This window comes from Martes martes (genome assembly GCF_963455335.1).
Source record: "Martes martes genome assembly, chromosome: 6".
Classification (NCBI taxonomy): Eukaryota; Metazoa; Chordata; class Mammalia; order Carnivora; family Mustelidae; genus Martes; species Martes martes.
The window spans coordinates 85674877-85691480 of NC_137893.1; the positions used below are offsets into that span (position 1 = coordinate 85674877).

Here is a 16604-nt window from a genome sequence, read left to right on the forward strand (position 1 = left end):
GACCCTGCGTTTACACACTGGGCATGCACTTCCCAGCCTCTGCCAGGAGGATCCTCTATGACTCATGCGTGTCCAGACCCCCTCATGCTGGCCAGCAGCGTGATGCTGTCAGCCTGGAAGCCCCCCAGGGCGGGGCTGAGTCCTGCGTCACCGCCTGGCCCAGCCCTAAGCCCCGAGAGGGGTCAGCGGAGGCGCTGCCTGCCGCGCGGCCACTAGCCCGCCCAGCCCTGCCTCCTGCCTTGTCCTCGGGCCCGCTGTGGGACGCCAGAAGCTGAGATGCGCACCACGCCGCCGCCTCCTCGGGGATGACGCACACCCTGCTGCTACTTGACACAATCAGCGACGCCCGGGCCATTAGCCCGGCTCTTATCTCCCTTTGCGGAAGAAGAAGAAGCCGATGCAAAATATGAAGGGATTTGCACAGGTCACCGAGACGGTGAGCCAGGTAGGCTGGCTCCCAGCTCCGCACCCTGAACAGCCGGGCTCTGCTGCCCCCAGGGGCCCGCTCCCCCTCCGCTTCAGGGCCCAGGTGGTGCGAGGGAAGAGGGACTTGGTTGCTTGGCCGCACGCACAGGACAGGTTTCTCCGACTGCCGCACGCCTCCCTCCCCTCCCTCCTCTCGTCTGCGAGTGCAAGACCTCGCTGCTCGTTCTAGTCTATGGTTTCTGTGCTGAGTTCTGACTCCGTTCTGGCGCCTTTCCCAGATCCAGGCCTCTCCCAGGGGCTCCCAACATGGCTTCTTGCGGCTTCTCCTCCCTCTTCACACCGCTCGCTCCTCATCAGTGTAACCACCCCACTACTCCTCTCGCTTTCTAGATTTGTGCCTCAGGTTCCAGCGACTCCTCTCATTGGCTGTGGAGTGGACTTCCGCAGGCAACTGGCCAATCAGAAGCCTCTCTCTGCCTCACCATGCGTACCGCGTGCTTGTTCTTCCCCTGCCAAGGGCAGGCCTTCGGAGCATGGGCCTGGGTGTCCGTGGGGTCAAGGGCTTGATGCGCGTGAGAGGGACTCTGTCTAAGAGGCCGGGCCTGGGAGAGAGGGGCTCAAGGCGAAGCAGAATTGGCACCGTGGAAACTAACCCGGCACTGGCCTCTCTGTCTCTCCCAATTTTGAGTTATGGATCTTCTCTCCTGAGTGTGTTAAGTACAAGGATGCCAGTTCCAAACCGCCAGCAATCTCTTCCTCACCTCCATTTCCCTTCGCCCAGCCTGTGGGCCTTAGGAAGAGGGCATGGACCCTGTTGTTTATTCGCCGGTGTTTGCTTCTGGGTCTGGCCTTGGTCCACTTAGGGCCAGGCCAGATGGCGTAAGCTGGATGGTGTAACAACCCCTCCTTCTTTCTTGGCCAAAAGGCTGCCCCTGACCCACTTTCAGGAGGGCTCTGAGGCCGAGGTGTTTGTCCACAGGGAGAGGCCCACATGGAGCCCCCAGGGTTCCTGTGCCACCACATGTAGCCAGTGGAAGGGAGCCAAAGTCACAGGTATCCACAAGGGCAAGAACCCAGCAGCCCGCAGTGACCCTCAGGTGTGGCTAGTACTGCCAGGGGCTCCTGGCTGGGCTCCGGGACCTCGATGTGATAGGGAGTGTGCCACCTTAGAAGCAATCCTACATGAGAGACAGCAATGCTCAGGGTGAGACTATTTACATACTGAATTACGTCCACAGAGCCTACCTGGCTTCACAAACTGTGATTGGAGTCCTCAAATGCAGTGGGGCAGGGTGAGGCAGGAGGAGCCCACTGGCCTGCCCCTGGCTCCCCAACCCCCGCCCCTTCCTGGTGTGAGAAAGTCCTAGGGCAAGGATTTAGCAGCTAAACTGGGACCAGCAGCCTGCTGGTTATTTTGGCCCTGACAATGATCAGCAAATCTTTAGTGAGTTTACCTAGAAGTTCTCTGGAGGTGGAGGAGGACTTGTACTTCTGCCTTCAGTCCATCCTTTCCACCACGGAGTCCTGGGCAAACTCATCTGGGAAACAAACATCTCGCTGTGTGTGTTCCCGGCTCAGATGCTATCTTTATCTCTGGGTGTGTATGTCAATTAGAATTAGCTGCAGCTATGAGTGACAGAAAAGTCCAAACAATACAATAATCAGTAAGACTGACATTTATTTCTCTCTCACATAAATGATGTCTGGAGGTATTCAGTCCAGATTTGTTATGGTAGCTCTGCAACCATCCATAGAAAGAACCCGGGCTCTTTCTATCTTACTGTGGTAGCTCCTTCTATCTTACTTATGTAGCTCTGCAATCCACCATAGAAAGAACCCAGGTTCTTTCTAACTTACTGTATCACCAATCTCAAACACGGCCTCAACCTCATGGTGCAATGTGGTTGCCAGAGCTCCAGCCATGGTATCAGCATTGCAGCCAACTAGAAAAAGGAGGTAGTGAAGAGGAGCATACCCCCCTGCTGCGAAAAGTCACATTCATTAAGTCACACAGGATACTTCTCTGTGGATTCCGTTGGGCAGAATTTAATCATATAGCTGCAAATAGCCTCAAAGGGAGATTAAAAAAAAGAAAATGTAGTCTTTAGTCTGGGTGGTCATGTGCTAAGCTAAAAACCAGGGGTCTTGGTGCTGAGGAAGAAGATGAACACATACTAGAGTAGAACTAGCTGTCCTTTCCATAGCATGAGACCTGAGTAGAGGGTTCTGGACGCTGTGTGATCCCCATAGGCTCCTCCAGATGGCAACCTGGCTGTGGCAAACGGGGTTCTGCCTCCTCATCCAGGCTCTGCCTCCAGCTTCGGGGCTGGAAGTTCTCTTTGGAGCTGTGGTGGTAACAGGAATAAGATCTCCCTGGCGTCTCCAGCAGGGAAAGGGTGAGTTTGATGATCAAGGCCAGCCATGCCATCCCAAAGAGGATCCATAGGGACACTGTATTCTTGTACCACAGTGGGTACCTCCGGGAGGGGTCCATCCCTGTGGGGAGAGGCAAGGTCAGAGGATGGAGGCCTTGGAAGGTCATTATCAAATAGAAAGAGACACACATGGCTTGATGCATATGAGCAGAATATGGGAAGTTCAAGGTTCAGGTCCGAGATTGTTGGCCTTGTGGCCACCTCTGAGGGCCTCTAAGAAGCCTCCCTGGGTTGAGACCTTGGGTTTGGAAGCTCAGTTTCCTCTTTGGCTTTCTGACAGACTCTGTGGTCTATCCCAGTGGTTCTCAAAGTGGATTCACTGGACCAGAAGCATTAGCATCACCTGAGAGTTTGCTAGAAATGCAAATGGTCAAGCCCCACTAGACCTACCAAATGCAAACTCGGGGGGCCCGGCAATCTCTGTTTTAATAAGTCTTCCAAGAGATTCGAATGCCCTCTCTGTTGTTTGCCTGTCTCTGTGTTTGGTTTCTTCATATCTAAACAGAGGCAACTTGCCAGGAGCCTTAGGAAGAACAGATGGAACCACTGGAGTTTGTATCCTGCCTCAGTTCTTCCTAGCTGTATGACCTTCCTCTGTCTGAATGTTCCTCACCTGGGAAATGGGGAAGATGATTATTCTCCAAGCCACTGGCTTTTGGGATGAAATCATAAACTCTTCTCCCAATGGCCTTATCTACTCTTCTGGCCTTGATTTGAACACCTCTTCCTGCTGAGTGCTGCGCTTGTCACTCTGGAACTTCCCCTTTTTCTCCATCTACTAATCAGTCCTGCCCCAGGGCCTTTGCATATGCTGCCCTCCCTGCTCACAGTGCTCTTCATTCCTATTCCTCTTGGCCTAGTTGACTCCCCCTCATCCTGCAGATAGATCTCAGCTAGCCCTCACTCCCAGAGATGAGGTTGAGCCCTTCTTTGTTACACTCTCTCCCAGCCCCTGTGCTCTGCTGAGTGAACTGCTTATTCTCTCTGGGTCTTGGCTTCCTCATGTATAAAATAGAGACAACAAGAGGTCCACCTTCCAGGACTGGGTCCAAATATCTAAGGTTTTCAGCAATGTGCCTGGCATATAACAGGTGACCTGTAGTTGGGTGATTGTTTTACTCACTATTAGACCCCGACACGGGTGCCCCCAACACAGTCAGGACTGGATCAGTAATGGTGGAGGGGAGGGACAGATGGAGGTCATTGGGAGGCTTAGCCTGTTCCAGAACTTCATTTTTCCCTCTTAGCCAGGGGTCTATCTTGCTTCCCTTATCAGATCGGGTTTGTTCAAAGGGCGAGATCTGTCTTATTTCTTCAATATCTTTTTCTGTCTTGATGTCCCGTTCCACCCACCCCTCTGTCCACGCCCATCCTGTCTGGCTACCCCCAAGACAGACTTTCGTTTCTGTCATTCAAGCCTGGGTCCCTCTCCTGGGCCCCAGCTCGGGAATGAGCCCGAGTTGAAGCCCTGGACCCCACCTCACCGCCTGGCAGGAGCCAGGATTGGATTAAGCTGATTGGGTTATGGGGCCAAGATTCCGCTGACGGTCCCAAATGAGATCAGCAGTGAGCCAGCTCTCCGCCCCTGCCACCTACCAGTTCGGCTTGCTCCTGGCAACCAAGGGGAGGAGGTGTCCTTCTCCCCTTTTATTTCATTGTTTTAGCCGAAATCATAAGTGGCGGGAGATCTGGCAGCTGGCAAGGCGCTCCAATGAATTGCAAATGCAATTGGGGGATGTGGGGGTATGAGGCCGGGGAGGAGCAGGCGGCTGGGACTGGGGTGCTGCTCTGGCCACAGCCTTCAAGGGAAAAAGGAGTGGCTGTGAAGACAGTACCCCTGTGGTTGCTGACACAGGGACAACGGGCACCCCAAGTCTAGATCATGGACGTCAGCATTCCCAGCCAAGAAAAGGGTTTGACCTTGTCCGTGGAGGACAGAGAAGACTGAGAGACATGGGGGAGAGGTGGGAATGGGGTGTGTCCCCACTCAGCTGTGGAAGATTCTGCAACACAGGTGTCCTGACTTGGGAGTCTGTCCTCTTGGCTTGCCTGCTCTAGGACCTTTCCCCTCCCCGGGCCTCAGTTTCTCCTTGCAGATGAGGCACTCAACGCTTCTCCATGTGGTCAGTTGCCACAAGGCACTGTCATGCTGCAGAGGGAATCAGAGCAATGGGCAAATCTCTGGAGATGTGGTGGAGGGGACAGCTCTGCCTGGTGCCCCTCAGTGGGAGTGGTCTGCCCCGGGGGCTTGAAGAGTTCCTCTTGTGGATCGGAACCAGACCTCCTCAGTCAGGATGTTGGGTAGAAGGGCGCTCTGGGAAGTCTTTGCCCCATACTCCAGCCTCCCTGGCCCTGCCACTCCCCAGAGGGTGGCTCACAGGAAGCAGTGACCCTGATCAGCCCTCCTTGCTCCAGCAGGGAGGGCTTGTGGATGTCACTGGCCCTCCCTTAATGCTGCTGGAGGCCCATTTCCAGGGTGTCCGTGTCTAGAGAGAGCTGCCCCTCCTCCTGCCCACCCTGCCTCAGGAGACTGTGGCACCTGAGGACGTCCTCACAGAGATGCCCCTTCAGCCCCATAGAGGCTTCTCTAGGCAAGATTCCAGGGGAGACTGCTTTCAGCTATCCCCACCCTGGACCAAACTTTGGGGAACCTGCTGTTCAGTAGGCATGAAAAGACTGCAGCAAAGAGTCCTGGTCCCACTTTCCCTCCCCTCTCCTTGCACTGGACACCCTCAGAGCAGCAGGCCTGCTGGGTTTAGGATTACCACTGGGGCAAATCCCGAGTTTCACGCTCTGAGCTCTGGTGGTGCGGGAGGCAGGACCTGTCACATCTCACAGGCCCGGGTTGAGGCTGTTCCAGCTGAGCCCCCGGTGGCCCTGGTGCAGGGTAGAAGAGGGAGGCCTCAGAGAAGAGAGGGAGGCAGGGCTTAGCCACACAGGGGGCCCTCACAGGCCAAGGCATGGAGTTTGGACTCTATCCTAAGACTATGGGAAAACACTGAAGGTTTTTAGAGGAACTGGCTAGGTGACATAATAGCACCTGTCAATTTTAAAGGCCCCAAGGGCCAAGGCGGGGGGACAAAGATATAGGCTGCACAAATCCATGGGTGCCATTCCATTGTGCTCTGTGTGAATGGCAACCCCTTAGGGTTGTGCATTGCCCAACCTGTGTAACCAGCCATATATAATAGCCCTGCCTTGACTAAGGAGATGGCAGTGGGAACAGAGAAGAGAGGACAGATCCAAGAATTGCTCTCTGAGCTGTTCAGGGGTAGATGTGGTCCTTGGAGCCAGTGGGCTCAGCTCTCCTGAGACACATCTCTTCACTTTGAGGATAGGAATGGGACTGTACCCAGCTGGAGGAAATCTTCTCCAAGATTTCCTTCCAGAGCAACAGGCTTCCTCCCAGGATGGAGGATATCAGGAAGGGACAGCATGTGGCTGGCCCCTGACGCAGGACCCTTCTACCTAAGGAAGGAGAGGTTCAGGGAAGGGGGCCTGCACACAGGCGAGGAGGCCATCACCTAGCCAGGTCCCCCATTTTATATACAGGAACACTAAGGCCCAGAGAGCAGATGTGTGAGGTGGTCTGGAAAGAGTATGAGTTTGGGAGTCCACGGATCAGAATTTGAGCTAGCTTTGCAGTCTCAGGCAAATGACTTGGCCTCTCTGAGCTTCTGTTTCCTTCTCAGGAAAATATGTGTAACAATTGTCACTCACTCTAGGTCCCTTGATGAGCTAGCTGCTTGTTACTTACCTCATTTCAAATTCTAGGCTGTGTTCGGTCTCTAAAGATGGGGAGGAGAACAGGGCCTCCTCCCTGACTGAGGGCCAGGGATCTGAGGGAGGGTGCAGAGTCCCTTGCGACCAGAGTGCTGGTGGTGCCAGTGGTCACTGCTCCTGTGGTGAACCTTGGGGGGGGGGTGGGGGCAGGATGGGGGCAGCAGAGGGGGCCCGATGAGGCTGCGTGGAGGGCCCAGCCCGCCCTGCCACCCCACAGAATGTCCCTCCACCGCCACCTGCTGGGCACCTGCCTCAGCTTTATTATGCAAGGCCGGGGGCCTCTGGGCCCCTCACCTTGTCCATTGATTGAACCTCACCTTGGGCCTTCTGGACCACACAGCCCTTCTTTGCTGGGCATTCAGAGTTTGTCTGCCAATTGTATTCCAGTGGAGGCCGGTTTTGGGGGGGGTGGTGCTGGCATTTCCCGAGTCTTCCAGACTCTTCCTGTCTAGTCCCTGCAGCCTGTGGTGTGGAACATATGGCCCCTCTCCCTGGGAGAGTGGGAATCTTGGCATTTCATGGGGCAGGGTGAAGTGGGGAGGACAGACCCTGGGACTAGGAAGGGTCAGGGAGGGAGGTCAGGGACTCCCCTAACTTGGCGGGCATTCATAACAGTAGCTGAGCCTCCGACATTTCCAGTGCTGTCAAGAAGGCAGGGAGTGTGCCTTACAGCCAGCCCCAAGCCCTGGGGTCAAACTCCAGGTGTCCCTTTCTAGCTGGACCTTGACTCATCGCATGACAGAGCAGGTTGAACTCGCCAAGGACCGAGTCCTCTGGACTTTGAGCCCGCGAGCCCCCACGGGGCCTGGCGCACAGCGAGGGCCAGCCGAAGGAGCGGGGAGGGGACGTTGGGCAGCGGAGTGTCCAGGCCGCCCTCCCACCGCCTGCAGGGCTCACCGATCACGTAGTCGCCGAAGCCCACGGTGCTGAGGGTGATGAAGGCGAAGTAGAAGCTCTCCACGTAGCTCCAGCCCTCCACATGGCAGAAGAGCAGGGGGGGCAGCAGCAGGAAGAGCGGGAGGCCGGAGAGGAGGGCGCCGGCGCCCACCAGCCACGGAGCTTTGGTTGGGTCCTGTGGGTGCACAGAGAGCCCCGGCCCCCGTGTGGCCTCTAGCCAGTGCTGGGGGAACAGACAGCCTGGGGTGGGGGTGCGGGGTGGTCCTGAGCTGGAAGCAGGATGAACGGCCCCTGCCGGGAGGAAGGCGCTGCCCTTGGGGGCCCTCCGCCTACCCTATGTTCTCCAGGTTCCCGGGCAAGAACTTGGCTGGCTCGTACCCTTCTGGGCAGTGGCCTCCAATCCCACCACATCCCCACCCCCCCAGGAACCTTGTTCCCCATAAGTAATCCCAGCTCCCCCGGGCCTCCGATTCCCAGGACGTAGCTCATCCTGGAAGTAACCCATCCTTCCCCTTACTCCCACAGCCCCTTCACCTGCCAGGCGCCCCCCAGCCTGCGGGCACAGCGCTGCACTCCCCGCTGCATGAGATGCCCCAGTCGGTTGAGCACCACGAGGTTGAGCGGGATCCCCAGGAGAGCAAAGAAGATGCAGAAAAGGCGGGCGGCCATTGTTCGGGGGCTCAGGTTGCCATAGCCTGGGTGAGGCAAGACGGAGGCACCTCAGGGGCCCCTTCCATCCCCAGGGGCCCTCACTCCCACCCCCTCCAGACTCGGCAGCTCGTGTTTACTGGCCACGACTGTTCCTGCCTTCCCTCAGTGCCCCCTCACAACCAGCCTTCCAAGTGGAGATGACGCCCCATGTTTTATAGACTGGAAAACGGAAGCTCCAGGAGGCTCAGCAGTGTGTGCGAAACTCCCTTCTCTCCCTTCATTTCCCCCTCTGTGGATGGACAGAAGGATGTGGACAGGGGCACGGAAGGGTGTGAAGCCTCCAGATGCTGCCCCTCAGGGACAGACACCATTCCAGCCTCAGCCCTGCTGCCTCCAGGCTCCTGCCTCTGGGTGCGGCCCCCGGGCTGGGTGTCCCTGGCTCATGTAACACCCCCAGCAGGCAGTCTTGCTTGGGTCTCCCACCATCTTTCCCTCTGGCTCCTTCTTCATCCTTCAAAGACCTCCTTCCCTTCCCCTGATGTATCTCTTGTACATCTGATTCTGTCTTGACACCTGGTTTCCAAAGGGCCCTCACTAACACACCCGGGCTTCCCTCCGAGCCCCTCAGGGGTGAGGGGTGGTGGACAGACCACCAGGTGCCCTGGGGGAGGTGGAAGTTGGCTGTCTTCTTTGTCATGAAGATAAGGGATGGGGAGGTGTTCCCCAAAGGAGTCCGTCAGCCTGGGCATTCTTTCCCTCGTCATTCCTCTCCATCTCTGTTCCCCCACTTCTTGGTCAGCACCGCTGTCCTATCTTGTTTGAAATGCAAGCCTCATTCTATCATTTCCCAGGTTATGAGCTGTCATCATTTCCCGAGTCTGCTGAGGAAAGCCCAAAGTCTCATCCAGCCTATGTCCAAGCTCACCTGGTCCCCCACTTTCCCAGTTCCGGCCATTCTCCTGCCCTGCTGAACCACCAGACCCCTTTGTGCCTCTGTGTTCTGAGCATGACTCTCTCTCTACCAAGAACGTGAGTACCTCCTTGCCTGCCCGTAGATGGCGGCCCCCTTGAAGCGGCTCCCCCAGCACTCTGGCAGCTTGGAGGGTAACCTGCTGTATGAGAATGACTTGTTTCCAAGCCTGCCATCCTCAAAGTTCATAAGCCCCTCAAAAGCACGGGCTGAGTCATAATCAGCTTTATATTCTCAGCAACTGGCCCAGGATCTGACACCCCATAGGTGCTCACCAAATGTGTATTGAACGATTCAGAATGAATGAATGAATGAATGATACAGGAATGAATGAGTAAATAGATGAACAGCTGTCCTGCACACTGCCTGGCCTCCCCCTTGCCCCCCGACTGGGTCAGCACTCTCACATGCCTCATGCTCACTTGCATTGGTGGTTTACCTCACCCTCACCTTACTGAGGGGTCTCAGACATCATAGTCTCAAGAGTAGCCAAAGCATGCACTTGTCTAGGACATGGACTTTGGAATCAGAGGTGCTTCCTGGGTTTGAAACCCAGCTCTAGCCCTTGAAGGCTGTGGGACCTTGGGCAAGTGGCTTGACCTTTCTGAGCTTCTGTGTCCTTGTCTGTAAGGTGGGGAGGTGGACATGTACCTCACAGCATGCTACGGGACAAAAGGAGGCAATGGAGGTGTGTCAGATAAGAAGGGGTCCCCTTAAGCATCTAGCATACAGATGGTGCTAAACGGATGTTTGCTTTGTGAATGAATGGATGGTGACCCAACTCCACTGGTCTGAGGACATCAGCAGCCACCTCTAGAGCCCCAAGCGTCCTCCATCTCTCGGCCTTTCTAGGATCCCTCATCTAAAGGAGGGGACTCTCTCTGGGCATCCAGGGAGAGGTAAGTGTCTCAGTAAACCTCCCTGCCTGACTCCTTCCTGACCCCCCTCCTCTAACGGTGGGTCCCCCCTAAGTACTATTCTCTGTCCCTGGGGGTCTTTCTAACCCATGCAATGGTAGCACGTAGATTCCAAATCTGGGAGGACCCTCCCCACTACCATGAAGCTCCCGCCTTTCTCAGACTGACATTAAGTGAATTTTCTCCTTCCCGTCATTCTCAGCCAGCCCTAGGTCAGCACAATCAGCAGACACCACTGAAGCTGCACTTGCCTGTTCCATGCTTGCTGACCACTACTCCAGCTAAGCCACGTCTCACTTCAGCAGGCCTCCCACTTGTCACCTCTTTCCCATTGCTAGTCCAGCCCCAAGACATCCTGAGAAGGCCTTGTGTGGCTGCTCTGCACCTTGTCCAAAGTCAGCCCTCATTTCCAACATCTTCCAGTCACCTCATCCTCCTTCCTGTTGTCCAAGCCCACCAGCCACACTCCTACCTCAGGGCCCTTGCACTTGCTTCCCCAGATATTTACATGGCTTTCTCCCTTATTTTGTTCATGTCTCTGCTTCAAGTTTACTGTCCCAGCAAGGCCTTTGATAGCCACTCCATATACAATAGCCCCTATCACTATCAGACCCCCTTACCTGGCATTATTTTTCTTGAAGCACCTCTCACCCCCTGAATATTGTCTATGTGTCTGTTTTTTGGGTGTCCTCTTGCACTAGAATGTCAATCTTCCAAGGGCGGGAACTTGTCAGTTTCCTCTCATCATTGTTTCCCCAGAAATGTCAGGCTCCCACAGCTACTGTCTCTGTTGAATGAATGCATGGCTGGATAAGTGAATGAATGAGCAAGCCAGGGATGCAGTTCATAGGCGATGGGCAATGTGAGGGCTCAGGCCTGTCTGGCTGGTCTAGAAGTGTTCAAGGCCCTGTCAGACCCTAATTTCATTTTGGGTCTTGGAAAGTACAGCCCTTACTGGGCGCTGGACTCAGGGCCTGAGGGACCCCAAGGAGGCAGTCCTCTGCTGTATCTCTTGGATCATTCCTTCCTTTTCCTGTGGAGTGTTCCATAGGTACCCTGTTTCCTATCTCTGTCCTCCTCCTCCTCTCTCTGCATCCCCTCTGCGTGCGTGCATGCGTGCGTGCATGCGTGCGTGGTCAGAATCACAGGGTCATGAGCTTCCCTACTGTCCATCCCAGAATAGCCTTCTCTTTCTTCCTGTTGTTTAGAATTCCCACTCTATCTTATAAACCTTCTAAAGGTTTACAGTACTGAAAAGAGCAATATTGCCCTCCAGCTGGGTTTCAAATTCCACATTTGCTGTTTACTGTTATGTGACCTTGGAGAAATTGAGCAAATTCTGCGTGCCTCAGTTTCCTCCTCTGTGACATGAAAATAATAAGCCCTGTCCTTGGAGGTGAGGTCATATGGACAGAATGAAATCTCAGTTGTAAAAGAGCCCGCCACAACAAGTAGACTGTATGTGCAGTGTGGGGTGGGCTCCCCCTTCCCTTGCCCTCCTTCCCTTCAGAGAGAGCTGGCTCAGGCTGAGTAAAGAGGAAGGGACAGGCTGCCAAACTCGGGACTCGGAATTCCGTGGGCCAAAGTCTCAGGCCTCCGGCAAAGGATGTAGGAGGTGCAGGGTTTAGAGAATAAAGACCCCCATGCAATTGGGAGGGCTTCCCACAGAGCCTCAAAATCCCCTGGGACTCAAGGAATGCAGGTGGAATGGGTATTTTTGGAATTCATTAACGTGTCAGTGTTTGTTGGTGCCCATTGTATGCAGGGCCTTGTATTAGGCCCAGGGGGTGTAAAGAGGAATAAATGCCATCTTGGCTAGTCCTTCCAGAGTCATAGGGTCCGTGGAGTCTGAGAGGTCCCCTACCAAGCATGTTTGCCTCAAGGTGGAGAAGAGCCCTGAGACCTGCTTCCAAGTAGTATTTGCTGGTTTAAATAGATGGAGAGTCATCTGGGTTCTCCTGCCTGGCTCCGGTCTGGTCTGGGGAGGACAGAAGTTGGGACACTGGTTGCTGGGGAGAGGATCCTGGCTGGCCCAGAGCTGGTGGCGGTGGCCCTGGCCAGCAGTGGTGTTAGCCTGCCACCTGGTGGTATGTCTGGTGTCATGCAGGGCGAGGTGACCGACACCCCCCCCCCCCCCCCAGCCCGAGGACAGGGACATGGGACTCTGGACTTGAGTTATTTCCTGGGTTTCAGAGCTGGAGGGACCTAGGCTGCTTTTCTCCTTCCCTATCTAACATCCCCGAGGCACCTTCCCAGGACAAGTTCTACCTTTGCCCTTCTGAAGGCAGGGCTAGGGAAACAGGAGAGAGAGAGGGAGAAAGGGGGCTTGGAGATGGTTGGGGGTGCTGGTGAGGAGCTGGGGTGAGGCCTCCAGGAATGGCTGCATTTTCCCAATGCCGAGAACAGGGTGTGGAAAGGCTCTTTATGGATTTCTACCCCTTCTTCCTTCCCAATTTTCCCTTCACCCCCGCCTCCACCCCTGGGCTCAGTGTTGGGTGGGCTTGGCTTCGGACACTTATAAAGCCAAGAGGCAAATTTACTGCTGCACAGGGGTGACCCTCTGCTTCCCGAGGGGTTGTGTGAGGCAGAACCCTCCAGGGCAGCGCCTCTCAAACTTGAGTGTTGTGCACAAGCCTCGTGGAGACCGTGGTGAAATGCAGAATCGGATTCCGCAGATCCAAGGGGGCCCCGGGCTTCTGCCCATAGGCAGTGGCCACACTGCAAGGGCCAGCTACACTTGGAGTCATGGGGCCCTAGGGACCCCTCCAAAAGGCACTGGTCCCCTGTCCCCCATCCTCTAAGGGGAGGCCAGCCTCCCAAGCCCCACCCACTCTTACCAATGGTGGTGACCGTGGACACGGAAAAGAAGAAGGAGCCCATGAACTCCCAGCGCCCCATGCTGGTGGTGTTGTCAAGGACAATGTCCCCATTTTGGTACGCTTGGATGATGCCCTGGGGGAGAGGCTGCAGTGACCACTAGGCTCTGGGGGGCAACTGGACCCCTGCCCCCAAACATATACACGTGTGTGCATGAATACATGTGCATGCTTGTGCACACACACACCCACCCACACCCACACTCACGGACAGTCCTCACAACCACTCTTCGATCTCAGCCCCTCCAGGGCAAGGAGGCTGTTTCCCTCCACCCAGGGCCTCCCCAGGGCAGGGGCCATGGGGACAGCTTCCTCCCTTCTTTGCCCTAGAGCCCAGGTCAGCTCAGGGTGTCTCACCAGCTTGAAGAATGCCATTTGTTCCCCCCTCCCCTGCCTGCCCCATCCTTGCAACAAGCAGTGCCAGGCAGGACACCTGGTGTCTTAGGGGACCTGGAGATGTAAGAACCAGGCTCTCAGTCCTCAGGGGGACAGGGAAAGACTTAACTAATACAGTGCAGATTACCCTTAATGCTTTGGGCATTAAGGCAGTAGAGCTGCATGATGCTGGACAAGATACCCAACTTCTCTGGCCCTCAGTTTACTTCTCTGTAAAATGGGAATGCTAATATCACCTCCTTCACAGAGTTGTGTGTGGGTTAAATGAGGTATTTGGTGTATGGTAAGTGTGAGGGGTTGCCATCATCGTCATGGTTACAAATATAATAATAGGAATATAGGAATGCAGAGAGGAAAGGTGTTCATTCTGATGGGGGTAAGGGCAGAAGACTTCATGGAATGGGTGATGTTTTAGTTGGGCCTTCTTTGAGGGTCAAAAGGGACTGCTCCTGATGGAAGGACATTCAGGGAGATGGGACAGCAGGGGCAGAGCCTGTGAGGCAGGACTGTAGCTGGGATCTATCTAGTACAGGGAGACGGAACAGATCTAGTACAGGGTTCCCAACGGAACGAGGACATGCTTGGCTATGCCATGCCAGGGATGGGGCAGCCGGCCTCTCCCAAGTTCACCCAGCAAGGAGGAAGCAAGCTGGCAGCAGAGGTGTGAGCAGGCCAGAAGCAGAGAGACACTTGCAGGGGCAAGTCGCCTGCATCCTGGCCCCGAGTGGTCCAGGAGGAACAGAGAGGAGACACTCAGAAGCCTGGGATGCTGGCCCCGTTTGGTGTGGGTAGTGAGGAAAGCCTTTAGGACCACTGTGAGAGTGTGGGGATGTGGGGCCAACGACAGAGATTTGGAATAGATGGAGGTGCAGGGCTGGGAGGAGGCAGGCTGCTTGCTCTTGACGCTGGGGGAATTGGAGGAAGCTGCATGTACCTGTCAGTACTCAGGGGGAGATCTGGGCTGGAGATGCCCGATCCTTATCTCGGGGATGATGGAAGCCATGGGATGCTTGAGGCAGGGGTGAAGTAGCAGAGGGGAGCAGAGGGGCTGAAGGGGAAGGTAAGGAGATGAAGGCCCTGCGGGAGCTTTGGGGAACCCCTCCCACAGATCTGCACTGAGCCCCATCTTGGTGGTTAACAGGCCCAGCTCCCTGGCTATGTGGCCATATAGTTGTATTTAACCTCTTTGAGCCTCAGTTTCTTCATCTTGAAAAGGGGATGATGAAATGGTACCTACTGGTTAGGTAGGTGAGGATGGAAGGAGTAAATAGGAATTAATCGCCTGGAACAGTGCTTGGCACACAGCCAGTGCTCCACAGAAGCACTCCCTGCTACCATTGCCATCACTGTCAGCCTCCCTGGGCCCATGCGGCAGGTAAGGGAGGCCCCCCACCTCTGCTAAGGGGGTGCTGCCCAGCATAGGGGACCAGGCAGTGCCGCTGTATTGGTGAAAGTGTAGAGATGGGGGACAGAGGTGCGACAACAGGTCCTTAGCAGAGATAATCCTTCTGCTGCCCAGTCAGCCCAGTGCAAGGCCTCAGGACTCTACCACTGCTCCAGTGCCCGGTCACTTCCCACCCAGAAACGTTTCCCTGCGACCTCCTGGGAACTGGTTTCTGATTGGCAGCTTTGGGACTCAGACCCTGCCCGCCTGGATGGAGGCGGCGCCGAGACTGCGGGAAAACGGACGGGCTTTTGGGGCTAGGGACGCGTTTGTGTCCCCGGACCAAGGGAGGTCCCAGGACGTTAAAGCACCCAGTTCTAGGCGGGTCCCAGTCGGGTGTGGCCTGCCCGGAATGGAAGGGGACCTCCATCCATCTGCGATGGCCCCCTTTCTCAAGAACCCTCCTCTGCCTTCCCCCTCACCCACGTCCCGCTGGGTCCCCCAGCCCCTCAGCAGTGCATGGCCCGGACACATCCAGTCCCTGAGTCCGAAGACCCGGAATAGAGCGGGATCAAAGAGCGCCCCTGTGTCTGTCTCTGCTTCTCTCAGAGCGGGTCTGCGCACTTCGGGCTCCCGCCCCCATCCCACTCACCCGCTGGAACAAGCGCGCCCTGAACCTTTCCCACCCCGACTCCCGCTCAGCGCATCCTCAGACAGTGCCCGTCGCCCCCTGCCCTCCTCGCCCCCAGTTCGCATGTTTGCACTCTGCGCAAGGGCTCAGGCCTGCCCTTCCGTCCTTGGCCTGCGGTGCGACCCCGACACAGCGGCGAGCGGGCCTGCTGGGACTCTCGCCCCGCCACCTCCCCCGCCCTGCGAGCACCCGGCCCTGCTGCGGCCCCGGCCCCGGCCCCGGCCCGGAGTCGGCGCGCTCCCTGCGGTCCCCACGCTCAAATTCCGGTGTTGGGCCTGGCAACCCTCTCCGCGGGGCAGGTCGTGCCCTCTCGGCCCCAGAGGGGGACTGACCGCGCGCCGCGCCCGCTTCCCGCCGCCGCAGCCGCGAGTTTCGCAGCGCACCAGCCCGGCCCTCCTGCCCCAGCCCGCCCCAGGCTGTCCGCCTCGACCCGGTCCGCCTGCCTCTCTCTGCCCTCAGTGCTCCCGGCGGGGCCCGGGCCGCAGCCAGGGCGCGTCCCCTCGCCCCCGCTATGCCCCCGCTCGTCCGCCCCGCTCGCCCCTGACCCGGATCAGCGAGTCCAGCGCCGGGCCGTCCAGGCACGTGAAGTTCTGCAGCAGCGCCCACTTGTCGCGCTGGAACCTCGCGCTGGAATCGCGCGCCGCGGGGCTCTCCAGCACCCAGAACACGCCCGTGCCCAGCGCCAGGTAAGCCAGGTAGGCGAGCAGCAGGAGCACGGTGCCTGGCACTGCGCACTCCCGCCCCCTGTCGCCAGCCGCCCCAGGGGTGCGGGGTCTGCACAGAGCCAGAGAGGCAGGGAGCCCTGGGCCTGGAGCCATGGGCCGGAACTGAGGTGGAAAGAAAGGGCTAGGGGCTTCTCGGCTGGTCCTCTGCTCAGTCGACGCCTGCCTGTGGCCAGTTTTCTCAGCAGAGGAGGCTTGCTGGGGAATGGGACAGCCCGGCCCCGCCCCGGCCAGGGATCCAATCCCAGGGACAAAATGAGGCCGGAGATGTGGGGCATCTGGCCCCGCCTTGAGTGTGCGTGGAGTACTCCCCACCCAGGCCTAGCTCAGGGAGAAGGGGAGGGCTTGGGGTGACCACAGGCACTGAGAAGGAAGGGGCCCAGAGCCCCCGGCCTGTCCTACTGTGGGGACCAGCGGGAGAGACTCCTGGAGACTGAACGCTGGAGGAAGAGAAAG

General features: G+C 56.9%; 1 protein-coding gene across 1 annotated transcript; it reads right to left on the reverse strand.

Moving 5' to 3' along the window:
• Window positions 1-2086: 2086 nt before the first annotated feature.
• Window positions 2087-16317, reverse strand: KCNK17 (potassium two pore domain channel subfamily K member 17). The gene is made up of 5 exons (XM_080806472.1): window positions 15972-16317; window positions 12917-13031; window positions 8076-8236; window positions 7542-7716; window positions 2087-2922 (listed from the first exon to the last, which is right to left on the reverse strand). Exons 1-5 carry the CDS (start codon window positions 16242-16244, stop codon window positions 2612-2614), a joined length of 1035 nt encoding a protein of 344 aa, XP_080662598.1. The 5' UTR covers window positions 16245-16317; the 3' UTR covers window positions 2087-2611.
• Window positions 16318-16604: the final 287 nt, after the last annotated feature.